The sequence below is a fragment of the Anser cygnoides genome, chromosome W (genome assembly GCF_040182565.1).
Source record: "Anser cygnoides isolate HZ-2024a breed goose chromosome W, Taihu_goose_T2T_genome, whole genome shotgun sequence".
Lineage (NCBI taxonomy): Eukaryota > Metazoa > Chordata > Aves > Anseriformes > Anatidae > Anser > Anser cygnoides.
Genome location: NC_089911.1, coordinates 8027254 through 8053242, shown reverse-complemented (window position 1 = coordinate 8053242; position 25989 = coordinate 8027254). Strand labels below are relative to the sequence as shown.

At 56.7% G+C, this 25989-nt stretch overlaps 2 protein-coding genes across 2 annotated transcripts; one reads left to right on the top strand and one right to left on the bottom strand.

Moving 5' to 3' along the window:
• Nucleotides 1–793: 793 nt before the first annotated feature.
• On the bottom strand, nucleotides 794–7228 carry LOC125181865 (potassium voltage-gated channel subfamily A member 7-like). The gene is given in 3 exon segments (XM_066987151.1): nucleotides 794–1648; nucleotides 4999–5300; nucleotides 5303–7228. Coding segments are annotated over 3 exon segments (1371 nt in total). The 5' UTR covers nucleotides 5517–7228.
• A 2431-nt stretch (nucleotides 7229–9659) lies between these two features.
• Nucleotides 9660–25239, top strand: LOC136788648 (U1 small nuclear ribonucleoprotein 70 kDa-like). The gene is given in 10 exon segments (XM_066987266.1): nucleotides 9660–9696; nucleotides 9699–9805; nucleotides 11468–11530; nucleotides 11748–11802; nucleotides 11893–11957; nucleotides 12081–12143; nucleotides 14811–14892; nucleotides 22446–22547; nucleotides 22640–22727; nucleotides 24570–25239. Coding segments are annotated over 10 exon segments (1317 nt in total). The 3' UTR covers nucleotides 25225–25239.
• Nucleotides 25240–25989: the final 750 nt, after the last annotated feature.

Genomic DNA, 25989 nt, shown 5'->3' with positions numbered 1-25989 from the left:
GTCCTTGCACGCCCTCGTGCACCCTTGTGCACTCTGTGTCCTTGCACGCCCTTGTGCATCCCCGCGTGCCTCGTGTCCTCGCATGCCCTCGTGCATCCTTGTGCACCCCACAGCTTTGCACGCCCTTGTGTACCCCGTGTCCGTGCACACCCTCGTGCACCCCACATCCCTGCACACCATCCTGTGCCCTTGTGCACCCCGTGGCCTTGCACACTCTTGTGCACCTCGTGGCCTTGTGTGCCCTCGTGCGCCCTCGTGCACCCCATGTCATTACATACTCTTGTGCACCCCGCATCCTTGCACACCCTCTTGTGCCCTTGTGCACCCCATGTCCTTGCATGCCCTCGTGCACCCCATGTCCTCGCACAGCCTCGTGCACCCCGCATCCTTGCACACCCTCGTGTGCCCTTGTGCACCCCATGTCCTTGCACGCCCTCGTGCACCCCGTGTCCTCGCACACCCTCGTGCACCCCACATCCTTGCACACCCTCCTGTGCCCTTGTGCACCCTGTGTCCTTGCACGCCCTCGTGCACCCCGTGTCCTCGCACAGCCTCGTGCACCCCGCATCCTTGCACACCCTCGTGTGCCCTTGTGCACCCCCCCGTGTACCCCGTGTCCTCGCACGCCCTCGCACAACCTCGTGCACCCCACGTCCTTGCACACCCTTGTGCACCCTCGCGCACCCCCATCCTCGCACACCCCCCTTCCTCCTCTCTCCCCCCTCCTCCCCCCACCCCCTTTCACCCCCCCCCTTCCCCCTCTCACCCCCCTCCTTTCCCCCCCCACCCCCCCTCACACCTGCGTCACCAAACGCCACGGCGGGGGCCCCCCCACCCCCCCTATCCCGACCCCCCGACCTCCCCATCCGCCATCTCCCCCTCCCCCCGGCTTTGGGGCCGGGGTCGGGGGGCTCGGGGGCGGGCGGGTGCAAGGGGCAAGGGGGGCCGGGACGCACTCGCCCCCTTCCTCCCCCCGCAGCTCGCGGCGGTAGAAGAAGCTGAAGTTGGAGACGATGACGGGGACGGGCAGCGAGATGGTGAGGACGCCGGCGATGGCGCAGAGCGAGCCCACCAGCTTGCCCCCCACCGTCACCGGCGCCATGTCCCCGTAGCCCACGGTGGTCATGGTGACCACGGCCCACCAGAAGGCCTGCGGGATGGAGGTGAAGCTGGTGCCGGCGTCTTCGGCCTCGGCGAAGTAGACGGCGCTGGAGAAGAGGACGACGCCGATGAGGAGGAAGAAGATGAGGAGGCCCAGCTCCCTCATGCTGGCCTTGAGGGTCTGCCCCAGGATCTGAAGCCCCCTCGAGTGGCGGGAGAGCTTGAAGACGCGGAAGACGCGCACCAGGCGGATGACGCGCAAGATGGCGAGCGACATGGCCGGCTGCCCAACGCCGCGCCGGCGGGCCAGCTCGGTGCCCAGCGCCACGAAGTAGGGCGCGATGGCCGCCAGGTCGATGAGGTTCATGGCGTTGCGGAAGAAGGCCGCCTTGCTGGGGCTGGCCAGCAGCCGCACCAGCAGCTCCAGCGAGAACCAGCAGATGCAGAGGGTCTCCACCAGGAAAAAGGGGTCGTCCAGCCAGGGGCGGCTGCCGGTGCCGGCGGCGGCGGCGGTGGGGTCGCTGGTGTTGGGGGGCGGCGAGGGGAGCTGTAGGATGGGGGGAAATGGGGTGAGGGAGGGGTGGGGGGGTTATTGGGGGGGGGGGTTATTGGGGGTTAGGGCACGTACAGAGATCGGGGGCTTCTCCCCAGGATGGGTTATTGGGGGCTAGAACCCACCCAGACATTGGGGTCCCCTTCCTGGGATGGGTTATTGGGGTTAGGGCCTGCCCAGACAATGGGGTCTTCTCCCTTGTTGGGTTATTGGGGTTAGGGCCCACCCAGACATTGGGGTCCCCTTCCCGGGATGGGTTATTGGCGTTAGGGCCCCACCCAGACGTTGGGGTCTCCTCCCCAGAATAGCTTAATGGGGTTAAGGCCTACCCAGGGGTTGGGGTCCCGTCCCCAGGATGGGTTGTTGGGGTTAGGGCCTACCTGGAGGTAGGTTTTCCTTCCCCAGGGTGGGTTATTGGGGTTAGGGCCCACCCAGACATTGGGGTGCCCTTCCCAGAATAGCCTAATGGGGTTAAGGCCTACCCAGGGGTTGGGGTCCCCTCCCCAGGATGGGTTATTGAGGTTAGGGCCTACCTGGAGGTTGGGATCCCCTCCCCAGGATGGATTATTGGGGTTAGGGCCTACTTGGAGGTTGGGGTCTTCTTGTCAGGGTGGATTATTGGGGTTAGGACCCACCCAGACACTGGGGTCCCATCCATAGGATGGGTTATTTGGGTTAGGGCCTGCTTGGAGGTTGGGGACCCCTTACCATGATGGGTTATTGGGACTAGGGCCCACCCAGATATTGGGGTCCCCTTCCCAGGATGGGTTATTGGGGTTAGGGCCTACCTGGAGGTTGGGGACCCCTCACCATGATGGGTTATTGGGACTAGGGCCCACCCAGATATTGGGGTCCCCTTCCCAGGATGGGTTATTGGGGTTAGGGCCTGCTTGGAGGTTGGGGACCCCTCACCATGATGGGTTATTGGGACTAGGGCCCACCCAGATATTGGGGTCCCCTTCCCAGGATGGGTTATTTGGGTTAGGGCCTACCTGGAGGTTGGGGTCTTCTTGTCAGGGTGGGTTATTGGGGTTAGGGCCTGCATGGAGGCTGGGGTCTTCTCCCCAGGATGGATTATTGGGGTTAGGGCCTACCTGGAGGTTGGGGTCTCCTTGTCAGGGTAGGTTATTGGGGTTAGGGCCTACCTGGAGGTAAGTGTTCCTTCCCCAGAGTGGATTATTGGGGTTAGGGCCCGCCCAGACATTGGGGTCCTCTCCCCATAATAGCTTACTGGGGTTAGGGCCTGCCCAGAGGTTGGGGTCTCCTTGTAAGGATGGGTTATTGGGGTTAGAACCCACCCAGAAATTGGGATCTTCTCCCCAGGATGGGTTATCGGGTTTAGGGCCTACTTGGAGGTTGGGGTCTCCTTGTCAGGGTGGGTTATTGGGGTCAGAGCCCGCCTGGAGGTTGGGGTCTCCCCCGTAGGATGGTTTTTTGGGGGTAGGGCCTGCCCATATGTTGGGGTCTCCCTCACGGGATGGGTTATGGGGTGTCAGAGCCCACCCAGACATTGGGGCCCCCTCCCCATAATGGCTTTTTGGGGTTAGCGCCCACCCAGACACTGGGGTCCCCTCCCAGTGTTGGTTAATTGGGGTCAGAGCCCACCCAGACGCCCGTTAATTGGGGTCGAAGCCCACCCAGATATTGGTTAATTGGGGTCAGAGCCCACCCAGATGCCCGTTAATTGGGGTCGAAGCCCACCCAGATATTGGTTAATTGGGGTCAGGGCCCACCAAAGTCTTGGGGTCCCAGGAGGAGGAAGAGGAGGAGGACAATGAGGAAGATGAAGATGAGAACGATGAGAACAAGGAAGGAAGGAGGGGGAAAAGGACAACCGGGAACAGGAGAAAAGCAGAAAAATGATGATGAGGAGGAGGGGAAGAAGAAGAAGGAGGAGGAGGAGGAAGAGGAGGAAGAGGAAGAGTGGGAAAATGGGGACAAGGCTGATTGCGAAATGGATGAAGAAGAGAAATTACGAAAGAACGGGAAAATGATGAATAAAAATGTAACGAGAACCTAACGAAGGCAACGAGAAAATGATGAAGAACGATTACAAGACGGGAAAAGAGAGCGCTGACAGCGAGGATGATGAGGGAGAGCTCGGGAGGAAGAAAGGCGATGAAGATGATGGCGGGAAGGAGGAGGAAGCTGAGGAAATGAAGGACGGTGAGAATGGCGGTGGTGACGGCGCTGAGCAGATCGAAAAGAAGGATGGCAGTGGAAAGGATGAGACTGAGAATCGAAAAAAAATGAGAAAAGGAGGTTAAAAAGGAGGCTGATGAAGAGGAGGAGGCCGAGAAGAACGAGGAAGATGCTGAGGATGGTGGCGGAAAGGAGGCTGAGAGGGAGGATGATGAAGATGAGGTTGAGGAGGAGTAAAAGGAGGCTGAGAAGTGAATGAGGATGATGGTGAAGATGGGGAGGAAGGTGGTAAGGGTGGGGAGGGCGAAGATGAGACTGGGGAGGGCGACGAGGATGAGGCCGGGGAGGTCAATGAGGATGAGGATGGAGAAGATGGTGAGGATGAGGATGGGAAGGATAATGAGGATGAGGATGGGGAGGACAATGAGGCCGAGGCCAAGGAGGACGATGAGGAAAATGATGGGGAACACAAGGAGGATGAGGAAGGAGAGGACAATGAAGATGAGGCCAGGGAGGCCAAGGAGGATGAGGATGGAGAGGAAAACAAGGATGAGGCCAGGGAGGACAACGAGGATGAGGCCAGGGAGGCCAAGGAGGATGAGGATGGAGAGGACAACGAGGATGTGGCCAGGGAGGCCAAGGAGGATGAGGATGGAGAGGGCAACAAGGATGAGGCCAGGGAGGACAACGAGGATGAGGATGAGGAACATGAGGAAGATGAGAATGGAGAGGACAAGGAGGACAAGGATGGGGAACACAAGGAGGATGAGAATGGAGAGGACAACGAGGATGAGGCCAGGGAGGACAATGAAGATGAGGATGAGGAACATGAGGAGGATGAGGATGAAGAGGAAGAGCAGGATGAGGCCAGGGAGGACAAGGATGAGGAACACAAGGAGGATGAGGAAGGAGAGGACAACGAGGATGAGAATGTAGAGGACAATGGGGATGAGGATGGATAGGGCAACGGGGATGAGGCCGGGGAGGACAAGGAGGAATGAGGATGGAGAATACAACGAGGACGAGGAAGGAGAGGACAACGAGGATGAGGACAGGGAGGACGAGGATGAGGGACACGAGGAGGACGAGGAAGGAGAGCACAATGAGGATGAGGAAGGAGAGCACGACGAGGGACAAGGAAGGAGAAGACAACGAGGACGAGGATCACAACGAGGCCGCTGCCTCCCCCCACACCTACTCACCTGCGCGGCCGCCTCCCCCCCGCCCCGGAACTGGGGCAGGGTCTCCAGGCAGAAGACGACGATGGAGACCAGGATGACGAGGACGGAGAGCAAGGCGACGGCGCGGGCGGCGGGCGAGCTCTCGGGGTGCTCGCACAGCAGCCAGGCGCGGCGGCGCAGGCGGCCCCGGGGCAGCGGCCTCGCCACCTCCGTGCCCAAGCCTTCGGCCTCGCGCACCCGGCCTTCGGCCTCGGCGCCCAGCTGGTAGAACCTCAGCTCCTCCAAGAAGACGTCCAAGGGGACATCGGGCGGGCGGCGCAGCCTCCCCCGGACTGGTAGTAGTAGAGGACGGCGCCGAAGGCTCCCCGGTGCCGGTCGAAGAAATACTCGCGGCGTTGGGGGTCGAAGAAGCGCCGGCGTCGCCGGGGGTCCCCGAGGAGGGTGTCGGGGAAGCGCCGCAGCGTCCGGCCCAGGGTCTCGAAGCGCCGGCCGGCCACGTTGATGGCCACCCGCTCGCAGCAGCCCGTCGGTTCCACCATGGCCCCCGTGGGGGTCCGGGGACCCCCCCCGAAATGGCGGGGTGGGGGCCGGGAGGGGAGTTCCGGGGGGTTTCGGGGGCTTCTGCGAAGGTGGGGAGCCCCTAAGGGATTTGGAGGTCCCACAAGGGTCCTGTGGTGGGGGGAACACCCAAGGGACTTGAAATTCCTATAAGGACCCTATATAGGTATGGAGGAACCCTGAAAGTCCTTGGAGGCCCTACAAGATCCGTATGGAGTTGGGGGGACCCTAAAAGTCCTTCAAGGTCCCACGAGGGTCCTATGGGGGTGGAGGAACACCTGAGGTACTTGAAGTTCCTATAAGGACCCCATAGGTATGGGGGAACCCTAAGAGTCCTTGGAGGTCCTACAAGGGCCCTATAGTGGTGGAGGAACCCCTAAAGGACTTGGAGTTTCTATCAAGACCCTATAAATACGGACGAACCTTAAAAGTCTTTGGAGTTTCTATAAGGACTCTATATAGACGTGGAAAAACCCTAAAAGTCCTTGGAGGCCCTACAAGAACCCTATGGATTTGGGGGGCCTCAGACTCCTTGAAAGCCCCACAAGGCCCCTATGGAGTTGAGGGGGACCCTTAAAGTCCTTGGAGGTCCCCGAGGGCCCTATGGTGGTTGAAGAACCCCTGAAGTTCTTGGAGGACCCACAAAGACTCTATAGGGGCCCCTCAAAGTCTTTGGAGGTCCTACAAGAACCCTATGGAGATGGGGGGACCCTAAAAGTCCGTGAAGGCCCCAGAAGAACCCTATGGATTGGGGGGGGGGCTCAAAGTCCTCAAAGGCCCCACATGGGCCCTATGGAGTTAGGGGTACCCTAAAAGTCCTTAGAGGCCCTACAAGGCCCCTATGGATATGGGGGACCCTCAAAGTCCTTGAAGGTCCCACAAGGCCCCTATGGATATGGGGGGACCCTAAAAGCCCTTGGGGGTCCCCCGGGACCTGCTGCCACACTGAGCCCCCCCAAAAAAGGTCCTTGGGGTCCCTGCTGGCGTGGGGCCACCCCTCAGCCCTTGGTGGCCCCGCAGGGCCCTCTATGGGGTCACCGCCCCCCCCCCCAAATTCCGTGTAGGCCTCAAGGTCCCCTATAGGGTTATGGGGGGTGCCAACGTCCCCTGGGTGCCACTGCCCCCCCCCCCCAAAACCCTCTGGGGGTCCCCAACTTGTCACGGTGTCACCGGCCCCTGTCACAGGGGTGTCCCCGGCCCCGCTGTCCCCTGTCACCGCTCCATGGCCGGGGGGGCCACCACCGGGTGACCCCGGCCCCCGTCACCGGGTGTCCCCCGTCACCAGGTGTCCCCCCTCCGTCCCTTGTCACTGGGTGTCCCCTGTCACCGGGTGTCCCCCGTCAATGGGTGTCCCCAACCCCACTGTCCCCCGTCACCGGGTGTCCCCCCTGCCGTGTCCCCCCCACCGGCTGTCCCCTGTCACCGGGTGTCCCCCCCGTCCCCTGTCACCGGGTGTCCCCTGTCAATGGGTGTCCCCAACCCCTCTGTCCCCCGTCACCGGGTGTCCCCCGTCACCGGTTGTCCCCAACCCCACCATCCCCTGTCACCGTGTGTCCGCCCCCCACTCTCTCCCCCGTCACCGGGTGTCCCCAACCCCTCTGTCCCCTGTCACCAGGTGTCCCCCCACTGTCCCCCCCGTCACCGGGTGTCCCCCGTCACCGGGTGTCCCCGACCCCGCCGTCCCGCCGCCGGCTCTGTCCCGTAAACACCGTGGGGACGGTGTCGGGTTCCCCCCCACACCCCTCCCCGGCCATGTCACCCCCCCAGGGCTAAAAATAACAGGCGGAGGGGGTGACAGCAGGGGGGGTGACAACAGGCCGAGAGAGGGTGACAACAGACCGGGGGGGTGACAACAGGCCCAGGGGGTGACAGCAGGCCAAGGGGGGACGACAGGCCTGGGGGGTGACAGAAAGTGGAGGGGGGTGACAACAGGCCTGGGGGGTGACAACAAGTGGAGGGGGTGACGACAGGCCAAGGGGGGGACAACAGGCCGAGGGGGGACAACAGGCCTGGAGAGGGTGACAAGAAGTGGAGGGGGGTTACAACAGACAGAGGGGGGTGACGACAGGCCCCGGGGGTGACAACAGGCCAAGGGGGGGAAAACAGGCCTGGAGGGGGTGACAACAAGTGGAGGGGGTGACAACAGGCAGAGGGGGGTGACAACAGGCCCGGGGGGGACAACAGGCCAGGCCCCACTGGGACCCCCTTTAAAGGGGTAAAGCCGATGGGCAAGGGGTTGTCAGGAGGTTGCTATGGTAACGACAGGCGGTGTCACCCCCTGTTGCTAGGATACAGGCGGGGTGTTGCTATGCCGTTGCTATGGGGGGGGGCCGGGGGTTGCCAGGCGGTTGCTATGGCCGGGCCCCGCGTTGCTAGGCAGCGGGCAGGAGCTGTCAATCACTTCGCCGCCGTTGCTAAGGGCCCGCCCCCTCGGTTGCTAGGGCGTGGCAAGGCCCGCCCCCCCGTTGCTAAGGCGGGGACTTGTGGCGGGAATCACCTCCCCCCTCGGCGGAAGGATCCGGCCTGTTGCCACGGCAACCGGCCTTCCCCCCCCCCCCTCCCCGCGGAGGGATCTCGCGAAGCCCCGCCCACATCCCCCTCGCGCGGCCCCGCCCCTTCCCGCAGCGAGTTCCGGCTCCCGCCGCGCGCCGCCGCCGTGGGGCGGCCGCGCATGCGCAGAGGGCGCGAGGGCGGCCAGGCCGGAGCGGGCGGAGGGAGCGCGAGCGCCCGGGGGGTCCGTGAGGGGGGGGGGGAAGGGGGGGGGAGAGGTCACGTGGGGGTGGGGGGGCCGGGGGGGCTCTGAGGTGAGGTTTTGGGGTTTGGGGGGGGGGGGGACGTGAGGGGTTGTGGGGCCTGAGGGGGGGCTGGGGGGTTGTGGGGCCTGGTGTAGGCCTGGGGGGGGGGGGGGCTGGGGGGCAAAGGGGGGGCTCTGAGGGAGGTTTTGGGGCTTGGGGGTTGGGGGGTTTTGGGGGGGGGGTTATGGGGCCTGATAGAGGCCTGGGGGGAGGCTGTGGGGGTTTGGGGGGGGCTGTGGGGTAAAGGGGGGGCTTTGAGGGAGGTTTTGGGGTTTGGGGGGCTGTGAGGGGCTTGGGGGGCCTGGAGGGAGCCTGGGGGGGCTGTGAGGGGTTGTGGGGGGGGGGCTGGGGGTTTTGGGGGGGCTGGGGGGCAAGGGGGGGCTCTGAGGTGAGGTTTTGGGGTTCGGGGGGGGGGGCCTGAGGGGTTGTGGGGGCTGTGGGGTTGTGGGGGGGGGTTATGGGGCCTGGGGGGGGGCTGGAGGAGGCCTGGGGGGCTGGGGGGCAAAGGGGGGCTTTGAGGGAGGGTTTGGGGGGGTGTGAGGGGTTGTGGGGCCTGAGGGGGTGGCTGGGGGGCCTGGAGGAGGACTGGGGGTGTTGGGGGGGCTGGGGGCAAGGAGGGGGGCCTAGGAGGGGGCTTTTTTGGGGTGGGGGGTGAGGGGCTGGGGGGGGCTTGGGGGGGGATGGTGAGGGGGCCTGTGGGGCAAGGGGTCTCTGGGGGGGGTCTTTGGGGTTCGGGGGGGGCTGTGAGGGGTTGTGGGGGCTGGGGGGGGGTCCATGGGGTTTTGGGGGGGGCACAGGGGGGCATGGGAGGGGCTCTGAGGGGTGGTTTCGGGGTTTCGGGGGGGGGGGGGGTGTGAGGGGCTGAGGGGCCTGGGGGAGGCTATGAGGGGTGGGGGGGGGGGCTGGGGGATTTTGGGGGGGTCTCGGGGGGGCTTTTGGGGTTTTTGGGGGGGGTCGGGAGGGGCTGTGGGGCCTGGGCAGGGGCTGTGGGGTTTGGGGGGGGGGAAGGCAAGAGGTGAGTCTGTGAGGGGTCTTGGGGGGAATTTATGGGGTTGGGGGGGGGGGGCTGCGGGGGTTGGGGGGGCCTGGGGGCATGAGGAAAAGACTTGGCGATTTGGGGGGGACATTTTGGGGGGGGGGGGGGGCACGGGGAAGAGTTTGGGGCCTGCCCCGGGTCCCGTAGGGGCGCAGCAGCGCGGGGCTGGGGGCTTGGGGTCAGTGGGGCCGGGGGCGGCGTCCCCTCAACGCCTCCCCCTTATTTTTCCCCGTGTCGTGTGCCCCCCCCCCCCAATTTTCCCCTGTCTCCCCCCCCCCCCAGATCGCCCCACCATGACGCAGTTCCTGCCCCCCAACCTGCTGGCGCTCTTCGCCCCCGCGACCCCATCCCCTACCTGCCGCCGCTGGAGAAGCTGCCCCATGAGAAGCACCACAACCAGCCCTACAGCGGCATCGCGCCCTACATCCGCGAGTTCGAGGTCGGACCCCCCCCCAAAACCCCCTCATACCCCTCCCCAAAACCCTTTACGAACCCGTAACTCCCCCAAAGCCCCTCACGACCCCGTAACTGCCCGGAAAACCTTCACGACCCTATAATGCGGCCCCGTAGCTCCCCCCAAACCCCTCACAACCCTGTAACGCTCTCCCATAACCCCCCCAGAACCCCTCACGACCCCATAACCACCCCATAACCCCCCCCCCAAAACTCCTCAGGCCCCCCAGAACCCCTCACGACCCCAAAACCCTTCATGACCCCATAATTTGCCCCCCAAACACCTCACGACCCCATAGCTCCCCCAAAACCCCTCACAACCCTGTAACGTTCTCCCATAACCCCCCCAGAACCCCTCACGACCCCATAACCACCCCAAAACCTCTCATGACCCCATAATTTGCCCCCCAAACACCTCACGACCCCATAGCTCCCCCAAAACCCTTTACGAACCCGTAACTCCCCCAAAGCCCCTCATGACCCCGTAATCACCCGGAAAACCTTCATGACCCCATAACACGACCCCGTAGCCCCCCACAAAACCCCTCACGGTCCTATAACATCCCCCACAGTCCCCCCAAACCCCTCATGACCCCATAACATGCCCCCATAAGCCCCCCCAAAACCCTTCACGCCCCCATAACCCCCCAAAACGCTTCATGACCCCATAAGCACGCCCCCGTAACCATCCCCAAACCCCTCACGACCCCATAAACGCCCCAAAACCCTTCAGCCGCCCCTAACCACCCCCTCAAAACCCTTTATGACCCCATAACGCAATCCCATAACCCCCCAGAAACCCCTCACGACCCCATAACACCCCAGAAAATTCTCACAACCCCGTAACGCGCCCACCAAACCCCTCATGACCCCATAACCCCCCAAAACCCCTCATGCCCTCCTAACTCCCCCCAAAACTCCTCCTACCGCCCAAAACCCTACAAAACCCCATAACGCACCCCCCAAAATGCCTCATGACCCTATAGACCCACCCCAAAAATCCCTCATGACTGCATAACCCCCCAGAAAACCCTCGCGGCCCTACAACACGACCCCCAAACCCTTCATGACCCCATAGCACGACCCCATAGCTCCCCCAAAACCCCTCATGACCCCATAACCCCCCCAAAACCCCTCACGACCCCATAACCCCCACGTAAAACCTCTTATGCCCCCCAAAACCCGCTCCTGACCCCATAACCCCCCTAAAACCCCTCCCGACCCTACAACCCCCCCTTTTCCCTCCCAGGGCCCGTGCGATGCCCCCCAAAACCCCCTCCAAACCCCATAACTCCCCTAAAATCCCTCACAACCCCATAACCCCCCCCAAACCCCCCCAAAACCCCATAACCCCCCTAAAACTCCTCCTGACCCCATAACCCCCCAATAAAACTTCTCCCGACCCCATAACCTCCCCAAAATCCCTCCTGACCCCATAACCCCCCCCAAAACCCCCTCCCGACCCCATAACCCCCCCCCAAACCCCGTCCTGACCCCATAACCCCCCCAATAAAACCCCTCCTGACCCCATAACCCCCCCCAAAACCCCCTCCCGACCCTATAACCCCCCCCCAAAACCCCCTCCTGACCCCATAACCTCCCCCCAAAACCCTCCTGACCCTATAACCCCCCCTTTTTCCCCCCCCAGGACCCGCGCGACGCCCCCCCGCCGACCCGCGCCGAGACGCGGGAGGAACGCATGGAGCGAAAGGTACGGTGCCCCCCCAAATTAACGACCCCCCAAATCTCACGCCCCCCCCCCCTCCCCAATTCGGGGACCCCTTTAGGGACACGGGGTGGGCTTTGGGGACACCCTAAACCCCCCCCCTTATGGGATCGGGGATCCCAAAGCCCCCCCACGTGTGGTTTTGGGGCCCCCTCCCGCGGCTTCACCCCAATTTTTATTCGTCCCCCCCCCGATTTCCCAGCGGCGAGAAAAGATAGAGCGGAGGCAGCAGGAGGTGGAAAATGAGCTCAAAATGTGTAAGTTTGGGGTTTTTACCCCAAAAAATGGTTGGGGGGCCGGGGGGTTCATCTCTCACCTGACACCCCCCTTCTGTCCCCAAAATTTAGGGGACCCCCACAACGACCCCAACGCCCAAGGAGACGCCTTCAAAACCCTCTTCGTGGCCAGGGTGGTGAGTGCTGCGCCCCCCCCCGCCCTAAATTTATGGGGTCGGACCCCCCCGCCAGGCTTGTGGGGCCGCAGCCCCTCACCCTATTTCTGTCTCCCCCCCCCCCCAAAAAAAAAATCCCGACAGAACTACGACACGACGGAGTCCAAGCTGCGCCGGGAATTCGAGGTGTACGGCCCCATCAAGCGGGTGAGCCCCCCCCCCCAAAAAAAAAAAATCCTAAACCCTATAACCTCCCCCTTAAACCCCTAAATCCCCTTTTTCCTAAAGCCTCTGCTGCCTTTTCCCCAAAATCCGTAACCCCCCCTTTCCTTGTAACCCCCTTTTTCCTAAAAAAACCTTTTCCTAAAACCCTAAATCTCCTTTTCCCCAAAACCCATAATCCCCCTTTCCCTGTAGCCCCTTTTTTCCTAAAAACCCCTTTTCCTAAAACCCTAAATCTCCTTTTTCCCAAAACCCGTAACCCCCCTGTTCCCTGTAACCCCCCTTTTCCTGAAAAACCCTTTTCTTAAAATCCTAAAACCCCTAAAACCCCCTTTTCCTGAAATCCTAAAACCCCCCCCAACCCCCCCAAAAACCCAAACCCCATAACCTCTTCCACCCCATAACCCTTTCCCAAAACCCCCAAACCCCTTCTCCCCCTTCCCCTAACCCCCCACACCATATTCCGCAACCCCCCCCAAACCCCATAAATAACTCCCCCAAACCCCATAAATAACCCCAAAACCCCCCCAGATCTACGTGGTGTACAACATGTTTGTACAACAACCCCCTTTTCCCTCCCCAACTCCCCTACCCCATAACCCCACCCCCAACCCAAAACCCCCCAATAACCCCCCCAAAAACCCGAAACCCCGTAAATAACCCCGAAACCCCCTAAATAACCTCAAAAGCCCGTAAATAACCCCAAAACCCTGTAAATAACCCCAAAACCCCATAAATAACCCCAAACCCCCCAGATCTGCATGGTGTACAACAACCCCTTTTCCCCCTACCCCATAACACCACCCCCCAAAACCCCGTAAATAACCCCAAAACCCCGTAAATAACCCCAAAACCCCGTAAATAACCCCAAAACCCCGTAAATAACCCCAAAACCCCGTAAATTACCCCAAAATCCCGTAAATAACCCCAAAACCCCATAAATAACCCCAAACCCCCCAGATCTACATGGTGTACAACAACCCCTTTTTCCCCCTACCCCATAACACCACCCCCCAAAACCCCGTAAATAACCCCAAAACCCCGTAAATAACCCCAAAACCCCGTAAATAACCCCAAAACCCCGTAAATAACCCCAAAACCCCGTAAATAACCCCAAAACCCCGTAAATAACCCCAAAACCCCGTAAATAACCCCAAAACCCCGTAAATAACCCCAAAACCCCGTAAATAACCCCAAAACCCCGTAAATTACCCCAAAACCCCGTAAATTACCCCAAAATCCCGTAAATAACCCCAAAACCCTGTAAATAACCCCCAACCCCTCCCCAGATCTACATGGTGTACAACAACCCCTTTTTCGCCCCTACCCCATAACCCCCAACCCCCAATAACCCCCAAAAAAACCCAAACCCCCGTAGATAACTCCAAAACCCTATAAATAACCCCAAAACCCCATAAATAATCCCCAAACCCCCCAGATCTACATGGTGTACAACAACCCCTTTTTCCCCCTACCCCATAACCCCACCCCCCCCAATAACCCCGTAAATAACCCCCAAACCTCGTAAATAACCCCCCAAACCCTGTAAATAACGCCACCCCCCCCCCAGATCTACATGCTTGTACAACAACCCCTTTTTCCCCCTCCCCAACTCCCCTACCCCGTAACCCCATAACCCCACCCCCCAAAACCCCCAAAAAACCCCAAAACCCCGTAAATAACCCCAAAACCCTGTAAATAACCCCCAACCCCCCTCCCCAGATCTACATGGTGTACAACAACCCCTTTTTCCCCCTACCCCATAACCCCACCCCCCCAAATAACCCCGAAACCCCGTAAATAACCCCAAAACCCCGTAAATAACCCCAAATCCCCCCCCAGATCTACATGGTGTACAACAACCCCCTTTTCCCCCTCCCCAACTCCCCTACCCCGTAACCCCACCCCCCCAAACCCCAAAAAAACCCCGAAACCCCGTAAATAACCCCCAAACCCCCTAAATAACCCCAAAAGCCCCTAAATAACCCCAAATCCCCCCCCCAGATCTACATGGTGTACAACAACCCCTTTTTCCCCCTACCCCATAACCCCACCCCCCAAAATAACCCCGAAACCCTGTAAATAACCCCGAAACCCCGTAAATAACCCCGAAACCCCCCCAGATCTACATGGTGTACAACAACCCCTTTTCCCCCTACCCCATAACCCCACCCCCCAAATAACCCCCGAAACCCCGTCGATAACCCCAAAACCCCGTCAATAACCCCAAAACCCCGTCAATAACCCCAAAACCCCGTAAATGACCCCGAAACCCCGTAAATAACCCCAAATCCCCCCCCCAGATCTACATGGTGTACAACAACCCCTTTTTCCCCCTACCCCATAACCCCACCCCCAGATAACCCCAAAACCCCATAAATAACCCCAAAACCCCATAAATAACCCCAAAACCCCATAAATAACCCCAAAACCCCGTAAATAACCCCAAAACCCCGTAAATAACCCCAAAACCCCGTAAATAACCCCAAATCCCCCCCCAGATCTACATGGTGTACAACAACCCCCTTTTCCCCTACCCCATAACCCCACCCCCCCAATAACCCCGTCAATAACCCCGAAACCCCGTAAATGACCCCAAAACCCCGTAAATAACCCCGAAACCCCGTAAATAACCCCAAATCCCCCCCCCAGATCTACATGGTGTACAACAAGCGCTCCGGCAAACCCCGCGGCTACGCCTTCATCGAGTACGAGCACGAGCGGGACATGCACTGTGAGTACCCCCCGCGGCCCCCCCCCGTGCATGCGCACCCCCCTCACCCCCACCCCGTAACCCCCCCCCCCCCAACGCCCGCAGCCCCCCCAGGTGAGTCCCCGGGGAGGAGGAGGAGGAGGAGGAAGGAGAGCGGCGGCGCCGTCGTGGTGGTTGGGGGGAGGGGCGTTTTGGGGGGGGGGGGGGGGTGTTTTGGGGTGGCGGCGCGGGGGGGGGGACGCGCCGGGGGGGTGCGATTAATTAACGCTGTTTTATTGTCACTGCAGCCACCTTTGTGATGGCTTTTGCCACTGCTGGCTTGCAGCTGATCCTAGTGCTCCTCCCCCTTACAACACCTCAGTGTATGGTTGGTATAAGGGTTTGTATCGTTTGGTAAGACGCCGAGCGCCCCCCGACCCCCCCGAACCCCCCGTCCCGAGAGGAGAGAGAAAAAAAAAAATTTAGGCAAAAAAAGAAAAAAGTAAGGAATCCCCGAAAAAAAAGGGTCTACAGGCACAAAAAAAATAAAAAAAATCAGGAATTCCCGAAAAAAAGGGTCTTCAGAAAAAAAAAATTAAAAAAAATTAGGAATCCCTGAAGAAAAAGGTCTTCAGAAAAAAAAAAATTAGGAATCCCTGAAAGAAAGGGTCTTCAGAAAAAAAAAAGGAAAAAAAATTAGGAATTCCCGAAAAAAAGAGTCTTCAGAAAAAAAAAAAAAGGAAAAAAAGGGGTCTTTAGCCAAAAAAAAAAAAAAAAAAAAGATAAGGAATTCCCGAAAAAAAGGGTCTTCAGAAAAAAAAATTTAAAAAATTAAGGAATCCCTGAAAAAAAAGGATCTTCAGAAAAAAAAAATAAAAAATTAAGATGAATCCTTGAAAAAAGGGTCTTCAGAAAAAAAAAATAAAAAAAAATGAGGAATCCCCGAAAAAAAGGGGTCTTCAGAAAAAAAAATTAGGAATCCCCGAAAAAAAGGGTCTTTAGCCAAAAAAAAAAAAAAAAAAAAAATTAGGAATTCCTGGAAAAAAGGGTCTTCAGGCAAAAAAAAAAAAAAATCGGAATTCCCAAAAGAAAAGGGTCTGCAGGCAAAAAAAAATACAAAAATTAGGAGTCCCTGAAAAAAAGGGTCTTCAGAAAAAAACAAATAAAAAAAATGAGGAATCCCTAGAAAAAAGGGTCTTCAGAAAAAAAAAAAAGAAAAAAAAAATGAGGAATCCCCGGAAAAAAAAGGGTCTTCAGGAAAAAAAAAGAAAAAAAAATGAGGAATCCCTGAAAAAAAGGTCTTCGGGCGAAAAAAAAAAAAATTAGGAATCCCTGAAAAAGAAGGGTCTTTAGGCCAAAAAAAAAAAAGAAAAAGAAAATAAAAAGAAAAAATTAGGAATCTTCGGAAAAAAGGGTCTTCAGGAAAAAAAAAATTAAAAAAAAAAAATGAGGAGTCCCTGAAAAAAAAGGGTCTTCAGAAAAAAAAAAAAAAAAAGAGGAATCATTGCAAAAAAAGGGTCTTCAGGCAAAAAAAAGAGAAAAATTAGGAATCCCCGGAAAAAAAGGGTCTTCGGGGACAAAAAAAAAGAAAAAATGAGGAATCCCTGAAAGAAAGGTCTTCCGGGAAAAAAAAATAAATAAAAAATGAGGAATCCCTGAAAAAAAGGGTCTTCGGGCAAAAAAAAAAAAAAAAGATTAGGAATCCCTGCAAAAAAGGGTCTTCAGGCAAAAAAAAAAAAAGGAAAAATTAGGAATCCCTGAAGAAAAAGGGTCTTCGGGGAAAAAAAAATTAGGAATCCCCGACAAAAGGGTCTTCGGGGAAAAAAGAAAAAAAAAGAGGAATGCCCTGGAAAAAAGGATCTTCAGGACAAAAAAAAAAAAAGAAAAATTAGGAATCCCTGAAAAAATGGGTCTTTAGGTAAAAAAAAAAAGAAAAAATAGGAATCCCCGAAAAAAGGGTCTTGAGGCAAAAAAAAAAAAAAAAAATTAGGAATCCCCGAATAAAAGGGTCTTCGGGCAAAATAAAAAAAAAAAAAGAAAAAATTAGGAAAAAAGAGTGCTCGATGGCAAAAGGAAGGAGGAAAAAAGTGTCCTTAATGGCAAAAAAAAAAAAAGCGTAAAAATGGTCCTTATTGGCAAAAAAAAAAAAAAGGGCAAAAAAAAAATCGTTGATGTAAAAAAAAGCAATAAAAAAGTTGTTTATGTCAAAAAAAAAAAGCGCCCAAATGTCAAAAAAAGACCGAAAAATTTGTTTATGTCAAGAAAAAAGGTCAAAAAAGTCCTTTATGTCAAAAAAAAAAAAAGCCAAAAAATCTTCATGTAAAAAAAAGCCCAAAAAATCTGCTTTATGTAAAAAGAAAAAAGCCAAAAAAATTCCTTTATGTCAAAACCAAAAAAACCTCCTTTATGTCAAAAAAAAGCCAAAAAAAATCCTTTATGTCAAGAAAAAGCCAAAATAAATACTTTATGTCAAAAAAAGGCCAAAAATTCTTTTATGTCAAAGAAAAACCCCAAAAAATTGCTTTATGTAAAAAAAAAGGCCCAAAAAACTCCTTATTGTCAAAAAAGCATAAAAAGCCTCCTCAATGTTAATAAAGGGCCCCAAAAATTCCTTTATGTAAAAAAAAAAAGCCAAAAAAACTCCTTTATGTCAAAAAAAAGGCCAAAAAAATCCTTTATGTCAAAAAAAGGCCAAAAAACCAATTTTATGTAAAAAAAAAAAGGCCAAAAAACAGTTTTATGTCAAAAAAAAGGCCAAAAAAAACAATTTTATGTCAAGAAAAAGGCCAAAAAAACCAATTTTATGTCAAAAAAAGGCCAAAAAACTCCCTTTATGTCAAAAAAAAAGGAAAAAAAAATCCTTTATGTAAAAAAAAAAAAGCCAGAAAATTCTTTTATGTTAAGAAAAGGCCAAAAAACTCCTTGATGTCAAAAAAAAGCCCCAAAAAACTCCTTAATGTCAAAAAAAGGCCAAAAAAAACTCCTTTATGTCAAAAAAAGGCCAAAAAAAGTCCTTTATGTAAAAAAAAAAAGGCAAAAATTCCTTAATGTTAAAAAAAAGGCAAAAAATACTCTGGAATGTCCAAAAAAATACTCTTTAATGTCTAAAAAAACCTTAATGTAATGTCAAAAAATCCCTTAATGTCAAAAAAAACCTATTGATTTAAAATAAAAAAAGCTCTTAATGTTAAAAAAGGCAAAAAAAAATCCTTAATGTTAAAAGAAAAAATCAAAAAAATTTCCTTAATTTTAAAAAAAATCACGAAAAAAGCCTCATTAATGTCCGAAAAAGGCCAAAAAAAAAAATATATTAATGGCAAAAAGAAACAAAAAATCTTCCTTAATGTCCAAAAAAAAAAACCACCGAAAAAATCTCCTTAATGGTAAAAAAAAAAAAAGGCAAAATAACAAAAAAAAATCATTAATGGCAAAAAAAGGAAAAAAAAACACCAAAAAAGTTGGCAAAATGGCAAAAAAATGGCAAAATGGCAAAAAAATGGCAAAATGGCAAAAAAATGGCAAAAAAAATTCCTTAATGGCAAAAAAAATGCTAAAAAATCCTCCTTAATGCCCCCCCCCCCCAAAAAAAAAAGGGAAGGAAAATGGAAAAAGTCTCCTTAATATCAAAAAAAAAACCCCAAAATCTCTTAATGTCAAAAAAAAAAAAAAAGCTCTTTAACCCCCCCCAAAAGAAAAAGTCCAAAAAACCCCTAAAAAACTCCTTAATCTCAAAAAAAAAAAAAGCGAGGAAAGCTCCTTAACCCCCCCCAAAAAACATAAAAACCTCCTTAACCCCCCCAAAAAAAGCACTTTTTAACGCCCCCCCCAAAAAAAATCCCCCAAACCCCTCTTTAACCCCCCAAAACGCCAAAAAAAACCACCTTAACCCCCCCAAAAGACCAAAAAACCTCTTTATCCCCCCAAAAAACCTCCTTAACCCTCCCGAAACCCCCAAAAACCTCCGTAGCCCCCCCCCCAAAAACAACCCCCCTCAACCCCCCCCAAAAACTAAAAACCCTCCAAACCCCCTTTTTTAGCCCTAAAACCCCCTTTTTAAGCCCCCCCCTTTTAAATATTGGGGCGCTGGCAGCCCCCCCAGAAGAAAATCAAGCAGGGTTCGCCCCTACTTCCCATAAAGCCCCCCCATAAGACCCCCCCCCCCAAAAAAAAAAACCCTTAAGCGGCCCCCCTCGTCCAATTTTTGGGGTGCAGGACGGGGATGCCCCCCATTTATTGCCCCCCCCCCCCCCATTTTAATTTCCCCCAATTTTATTGACCCCCCCGTTCTATTTTCTGCATTTTATTGACCCCCCCATTCTATTTTCCCCCATTTTATGGCCCCCCCATTTTAATTTCCCCCATTTTATGGCCCCCCCATTTTATGGCCCCCCCATTCTATTTTCCCCCATTTTAAGCCCCCCTTTTTAAATTTCCCCCATTTTATGCCCCCCATTTTAATTTCGCCATTTTATGGCCCCCCATTCTATTTTTCCCCATTTTATGCCCCCCCATTTTAATTTCCCCCATTTTATGCCCCCCCCCATTTTAATTTCCCCCATTTTATGCCCCCCATTTTAATTTCCCCATTTTATGGCCCCCCCATTCTAATTTTTCCCCATTTTATGCCCCCCCCCATTTTAATTTCCCCCATTTTATGCCCCCCCATTTTAATTCCCCCATTTTATGGCCCCCCCATTCTATTTTTCCCCATTTTATGCCCCCTTTTTAAATTTCCCCCATCTTATGGCCCCCCCATTTTAATTCCCCCATTTTATGGCCCCCCCATTTTATGGCCCCCCCCATTCTATTTTCCCCCATTTTATGCCCCCATTTTATGGCCCCCCCATTTTAATTCCCCCATTTTATGGCCCCCCCCATTCTATTTTTCCCCATTTTATGCCCCCCCCTTTAAATTTCCCCCATCTTATGGCCCCCCCATTTTAATTCCCCCATTTTATGGCCCCCCATTTTATGGCCCCCCCCATTCTATTTTCCCCCATTTTATGCCCCCCATTTTATGGCCCCCCCATTTTAATTCCCCCATTTTATGGCCCCCCCCATTCTATTTTTCCCCATTTTATGCCCCCCTTTAAATTTCCCCCATCTTATGGCCCCCCCATTTTAATTCCCCCATTTTATGGCCCCCCCATTTTATGGCCCCCCCATTCTATTTTCCCCCATTTTATGCCCCCCATTTTATGGCCCCCCCATTTTAATTCCCCCATTTTATGGCCCCCCCATTCTATTTTCCCCCATTTTAAGCCCCCCCATTTTAATTTCCCCCATTTTATGCCCCCCCCATTTTAATTCCCCCATTTTATGGCCCCCCCCATTTTAATTCCCCCATTTTATGGCCCCCCATTCTATTTTCCCCCATTTTATGCCCCCCCCATTTTAATTCCCCCATTTTATGGCCCCCCCCATTCTATTTTTCCCCATTTTAAGCCCCCCTCTCTTTAAATTTCCCCCATCTTATGGCCCCCCCATTTTAATTCCCCCATTTTATGGCCCCCCATTTTATGGCCCCCCCCATTCTATTTTCCCCCATTTTATGCCCCCGGTTTATGGCCCCCCCATTTTAATTCCCCCATTTTATGCCCCCCCATTTTAATTCCCCCATTTTATGGCCCCCCCATATTAATTTCCCCATTTTATGCCCCCCCCCATTTTATGGCCCCCATTTTAATTTCCCCATTTTATGGCCCCCCATTTTAATTCCTCCATTTTATGGCCCCCCCCATTTTAATTCCCCCATTTTATGCCCCCCCATTCTATTTTCCCCCATTTTAAGCCCCCCCATTTTAATTTTCCCCATTTTATGGCCCCCCCCATTCTATTTTCCCCCATTTTATGCCCCCTACTTTATGGCCCCCCCATTTTAATTCCCCCATTTTATGGCCCCCCCATTCTATTTTTCCCCATTTTATGCCCCCCCATTTTAATTCCCCCATTTTATGCCCCCCCCGATAATATGGCCCCCCCATTCTATTTTCCCCCATTTTATGCCCCCCCATTTTAATCCCCCCGTTTTTTGCCCCCCCTTTATTATATCCCCCCCCTTATTATATTTGGGGGGGGGGTGACCCCAAAATGTCCCCCCCCCCAGGGCAGCAGGCAGGGTTTGTGCCCCCCCCCCCCAAAGCACGGTCACAGCCTCAGTCTCCGCTGGGGTTCGGGACCCGTGGCCCCCCCCCAGAAAAAAATTTGGGGAATGGGGGGGGGGGGAAGTTTGTCAGGGTGGCCCCCCCCGCCCCCTGCGGCGGGGGGCAGTCAGGTAGGGCCCCCCCCGGTGTAAAACCCCCATAAAATGAGGAAGGTGGGGGGGGGGGCTGCAAATTTGTGCCCCCCCCATTTGAAAGACGAGGATAAAAGGGGGGGGGCTGCAAGTGTATGCCCCCCCCCAGGATGAGCAGGAATTTTGGGGGGGGGGGGGCGCAGAGCTTGTGCCCCCCTGCAGACCCCCATACCCGGTTGTTTGTGTAGGACCTACAGCATCGTTCTGGGGGGGGGGCGGGGGGGGATTTGGGTTATTTGGGGGGGGGGGGCTTGCCCCCCTGACCCCCCTCGGGGAAAATAAAACCAGGAGCCCCCCCCGGTCACCCCTGACCGTGGGCAGGGAGGGGGGCATTTTTGGAGGGGGCACAGCCCCCCCCCCCCCTAATTTTTAGGGGGGATAAAATGGGGGGGGGGGGACGTGCGATGGGGACCCCTGGGGGTCCCAGCGGTTTGGGGGGGGGGACTTTGAGGGGGGGGGGGGGGAGGTTTTTCAGGGGGGGGGGGGGGTCAGGGAGGTGGGTTTTTTTTGGGGGGGGGGGTCGCGGGGCGGCGGGGGGGGGGGCGCATTCGGAAGGGTCTCAGGTAAGGCCCCAGCGCCCGGAGCTGCATCCTGCGGAGGGGCCCCCCCGGCCGGGGGGGCGCGGACCCGCTCCCGCCGCCGCTCGCCCCAGGACTTGGACTTTAATTTTTTTTATTGGGGGGGGATTTAATTAATTTTGGGTGGGGGGGGGGCTTGAAACGCGCCGCTAAATTACCCCCCCCCCCATTTAGGTGTTAATGGGGGGGGGGGGGCACAGGTAAGGCAGCGCCAGGGCTGCCCCCGCCACGCTGTGAGTGGGGTTTTTTTTGGGGGGGGGGGGCTCCGCATCCGTCTGTCCGTGTCCCCCCCCCCCCCCCCCAAAAAAATAAATGGGGGGGGGGACACACGGAGGGGGGGGGGGAACGCGGCCCTAACCTGCCTTTCCTTTGCAGCATCGCGATGTGTTTTTTGGGGGGGGGGGCTGCGTTGCCCCCCCCCGTTTTGTGTGCGTGTGTCCCCCCCCCCCGTGTCCCCCCCCTCGTTTGTGTCCCCTCCCCCGTTTGCGTCCCCCACCCCTCCCATTTCTGTGTGCCCCCCCCCCCAAAAAAAATTCGGGGGTGACCGCGCGCCCCGCCGCGCTCGTGCCTTGTGCTAACTGGAAAGGGGGGGTGTTTTAACGGGGCGGGGGGGGGATTTTAACGGGGCGGGGGGGGGATTTAACGGCGGGGGGGGGCTCGCCCGGCCCCGCCGTGGCTGATGCCCCCCTTTTGCCCCCCCCGGACCCCCCTCTCTGTTGCAGCCGCCTACAAGCACGCCGACGGGAAGAAGATCGACGGGCGCCGGGTGCTGGTGGACGTGGAGCGAGGGCGCACGGTCAAGGGCTGGCGCCCCCGACGCCTCGGTGAGCCCCCCGGGGGGTCCTTAGGGTGCCCCCCCCACCCCAAAATCCCCCCCTCACTAAAATCGTGGTTTTTTTGGTTTTTTTTCTCGCAGGGGGTGGGTTAGGTGGCACCCGCCGGGGCGGCGCCGACGTCAATATCCGGCACTCGGGGCGCGACGACACCTCCCGCTACGACGAGCGGTGAGTTGGGGTTTTTTTGGGGGGGGGGGGCACCCTAAGGACCCCCCCACCAACTCCGGGAGGGCATCCTGGGGTTGGTTTGGGACCCCCTGGGATGGGTCAGGGACCCCCAGGGTGGTTTGGGACCCCCTGGGGTGGGTTGGGGTCCCCCAGGTCCCCTTTGGGACCCCCTTAGGATGGGTCAAGGTCCCTCAGGGTATTTTTGGGACCCCCTGGGATGGGTCAAGGTCCCCCAGGGGGTTTCGGGACCCCCTGGGATGGGTTGGGGGCCCCCAGGTCCCTTTTGGGACCCCCTGGGGTGGGTTGGGGGCCCCCAGGTCCCTTTTGGGACCCCCTGGGATGGGTCAAGGTCACCCCAGGATGGTTTGGGACCCCCCTGGGATAGGCTAGGGGTCCCCGGGTCCCTTTTGGGACCCCCTGGGATGGGTCGGGGTCCTTCAGGTCCCTTTTGGGACCCCCTTAGGATGGGTCAAGGTCCCCCAGGGGGTTTCTGGGACCCCCCTGGGATGGGTTGGGGTCCCCCAGGTCCCTTTTGGGACCCCCTGGGGTGGGTTGGGGTCCCCCAGGTCCCTTTTGGGACCCCCCTGGGATGGGTCAAGGACAGCCCAGGGGGGTTTGGGACCCCCTGGGATGGGTTGGGGGCCCCCAGGTCCCTTTTGGGACCCCCTTAGGAGATGGGTCAAGGTCCCCCGGGATATTTTTGGGACCCCCTGGGATGGGTCAAGGACCCCCAGGGGGTTTCCCCGGGAGCCCTCTGGGGTGGGTTGGGGTCTTCCAGATCCCTTTTGGGACCCCCTGGGATGGGTCAAGGTCCCCCAGGGTATTTTTGGGACCCCCTGGGATGGGTCAGGGATCCCCTGGGATAGGTCAGGGGTCCCCGGGTCCCTTTTGGGACCCCCTGGGATGGGTCGGGGTCCCCCAGGTCCCTTTTGGGACCCCCTTGGGATGGGTCAAGGTCCCCCAGGGTGGTTTCTTTGGGTTCCCTTGGGATGGGTCAGGGTCGCCCAGGTCCCTTTTGGGACCCCCTGGAGATGGGTCAAGGACCCCCAGGGTATTTTTGGGACCCCCTGGGATGGGTCAGGGATCCCCCAGCTCCTTTTTGGGACCCCCTGGGGTGGGTCAAGGTCCCCTTTGGACCCCCTGGGATGGGTTGGGGGCCCCCAGGTCCCTTTTGGGACCCCCTGGGATGGATCAAGGACCCCCAGGGTGGTTTTGGGACCCCCTGGGATGGGTCAGGGACCCCCAGGTCCCCTTTAGGACCCCTGGGATGGGTCTGGGTCCCCTTTAGGACCCCCTGGGATGGGTTGGGGTCCCCCAGGGTATTTTTGGGACCCCCTGGGATGGGTCAGGGTCCCCCAGGTCTCGTTAGGGACCCCTGGGACGGGTCAGGGTCTCCTCGGATCCCCCTTGGGACCCCCTGGGATGGGTCAGGGACCCCCAGGTCTCGTTAGGGACCCCCTGGGATGGGTCAGGGTCTCCTCGGATCCCCTTTGGGGCCCCCTGGGATGGGTCTGGGTCCCCTTTAGGACCCCCTGGGATGGGTCGGGGTCCCCCAGGTCCCTTTGGGACCCCCCTGGGATGGATCAGGGTCTCCTTGGGTCCCCCTTGGGACCCCCTGGGATGGGTCAGGGACCCCCAGCTCTCTTTTGGGACCCCTGGGATGGGTCAGGGTCTCCTCAGATCCCCTTTGGGACCCCCTGGGATGTTCCAGAGCCCCCCCACCCCGCGCTCAGAACCCCTTTAACCCCCCCCCCCCCACTATTTCAGCCCCTTTTACCCCTTACCACCCGCATCCCCCTCCCCGATTAACCGCTTCTCCTTCTCTCCCCCCCCTCCCAAAAGGGACCGCGAACGGGAACGCGAACGCGAGCGCCGGGAGCGTTCCCGGGAACGGGACCGCCGGCGATCTCGGTCCCGGGACCGCCGCCGCCGCACCAGGAGCCGGGAAAAAGAAGAACGGGACCGGGGGAAACGGGGCGGCAGCCGGGAACGCAGCAAGGAGCGCGACCGCAAACGCCGCAGCCGCTCCCGCGACCGCAAGCGCGACCGCGACCGCGAGCGGGACCGCAAGGACGAAGGGGCCCGAAGGACCCGAAAGCGGGGGGGGGGGTCCCGAAGAGCTCGGGGGGGGAGGCGGAGGCGGCGGCCCCCCCGGCCCCCCGGCGGGGGGGACGCGGAGGAGAAAGGGAGGGAGCGGGAGAGGCGCCGCGGGCACCGGGAACGGGAGCGGCGGCGGGAGCGGGAGCGCGAGCACAAGCGGGAGCGGGAGCGCCCCGAGCGGCGCGACGAGAGGACGGGGGGCGACGGGGGGGAGGCGCTGGCGGAGCCCCCCATTTCCTCGAGCCGCCCCCCCACGCCCTCCTCGCTGCCGGCCTCCGACGGCTACCTGGGCCCCGAGAACGGCTACCTGCTGGAGCCCCCCTGGAGTGAGCCCAATAAAGGTTGTTTTAAGGGGATCGGGGGGCTGCTGCGTCTGCTTGGGGGGGGGGGTTGGTGATGGGGAGGGGGGCCTTTTTCCCAAACTGGGGCTTTCTTCCAAAATTTGGGGGCTTTCTCCCGAAATTTGGGGGCTTTCTCCTGAAATTTGGGGGCTTTCTCCCGAAATTTGGGGGCTTTCTCCCAAAATTTGGGGGCTATCTCCCAAAATTTGGGGCCTTTTCTCCGACGAACTCGCGTTTTAAATCCCGAATCTGGGGCCTTTTCTCCCCAAATTTTGATGCCTTTTATACCCGGATTTGAGGACTCTCTCCCCAAATTTGGGGCCTTTTCTCCACAAATCCTTTCTCCCAAAATACTGGGGCGTTTTCTCCAACAAACTGGGGGTTTAGACCCCAAATTTGGGTCCCTTAACCCCAAATTTGCATCATTCCCCCCATTTGGGGGCCTTTTCTCCCCAGATTTTGATGCCTTTTTTCCCCAAATTTGAGGACTTTCTCCCCAAATTTGGGGCCTTTTCTCCACAAATCCTTTCTCCCAAGATCCTGGGGCATTTTCTCCAACAAACTTGGGGTTTAAACCCCAAATTTGGGTCCCTTAACCCCAAGTCTGCATCATTCCCCCCATTTGGGGGCCTTTTCTCCCCAAATTTGGATGCCTTTGTCCAGATAACTGGGGGCTTAAACCCCAAATTTGGGGCCCTCATCCCCAAATTTGCATCCTTCCCCCCAGACTACAAAATCTGGGGCCTTTTCTCCCAAATTTGGGACCTTTTCTCCACAAATCATTTCTCCCCAAATCCTGGGGGCCTTTTCTCCCCAAATTT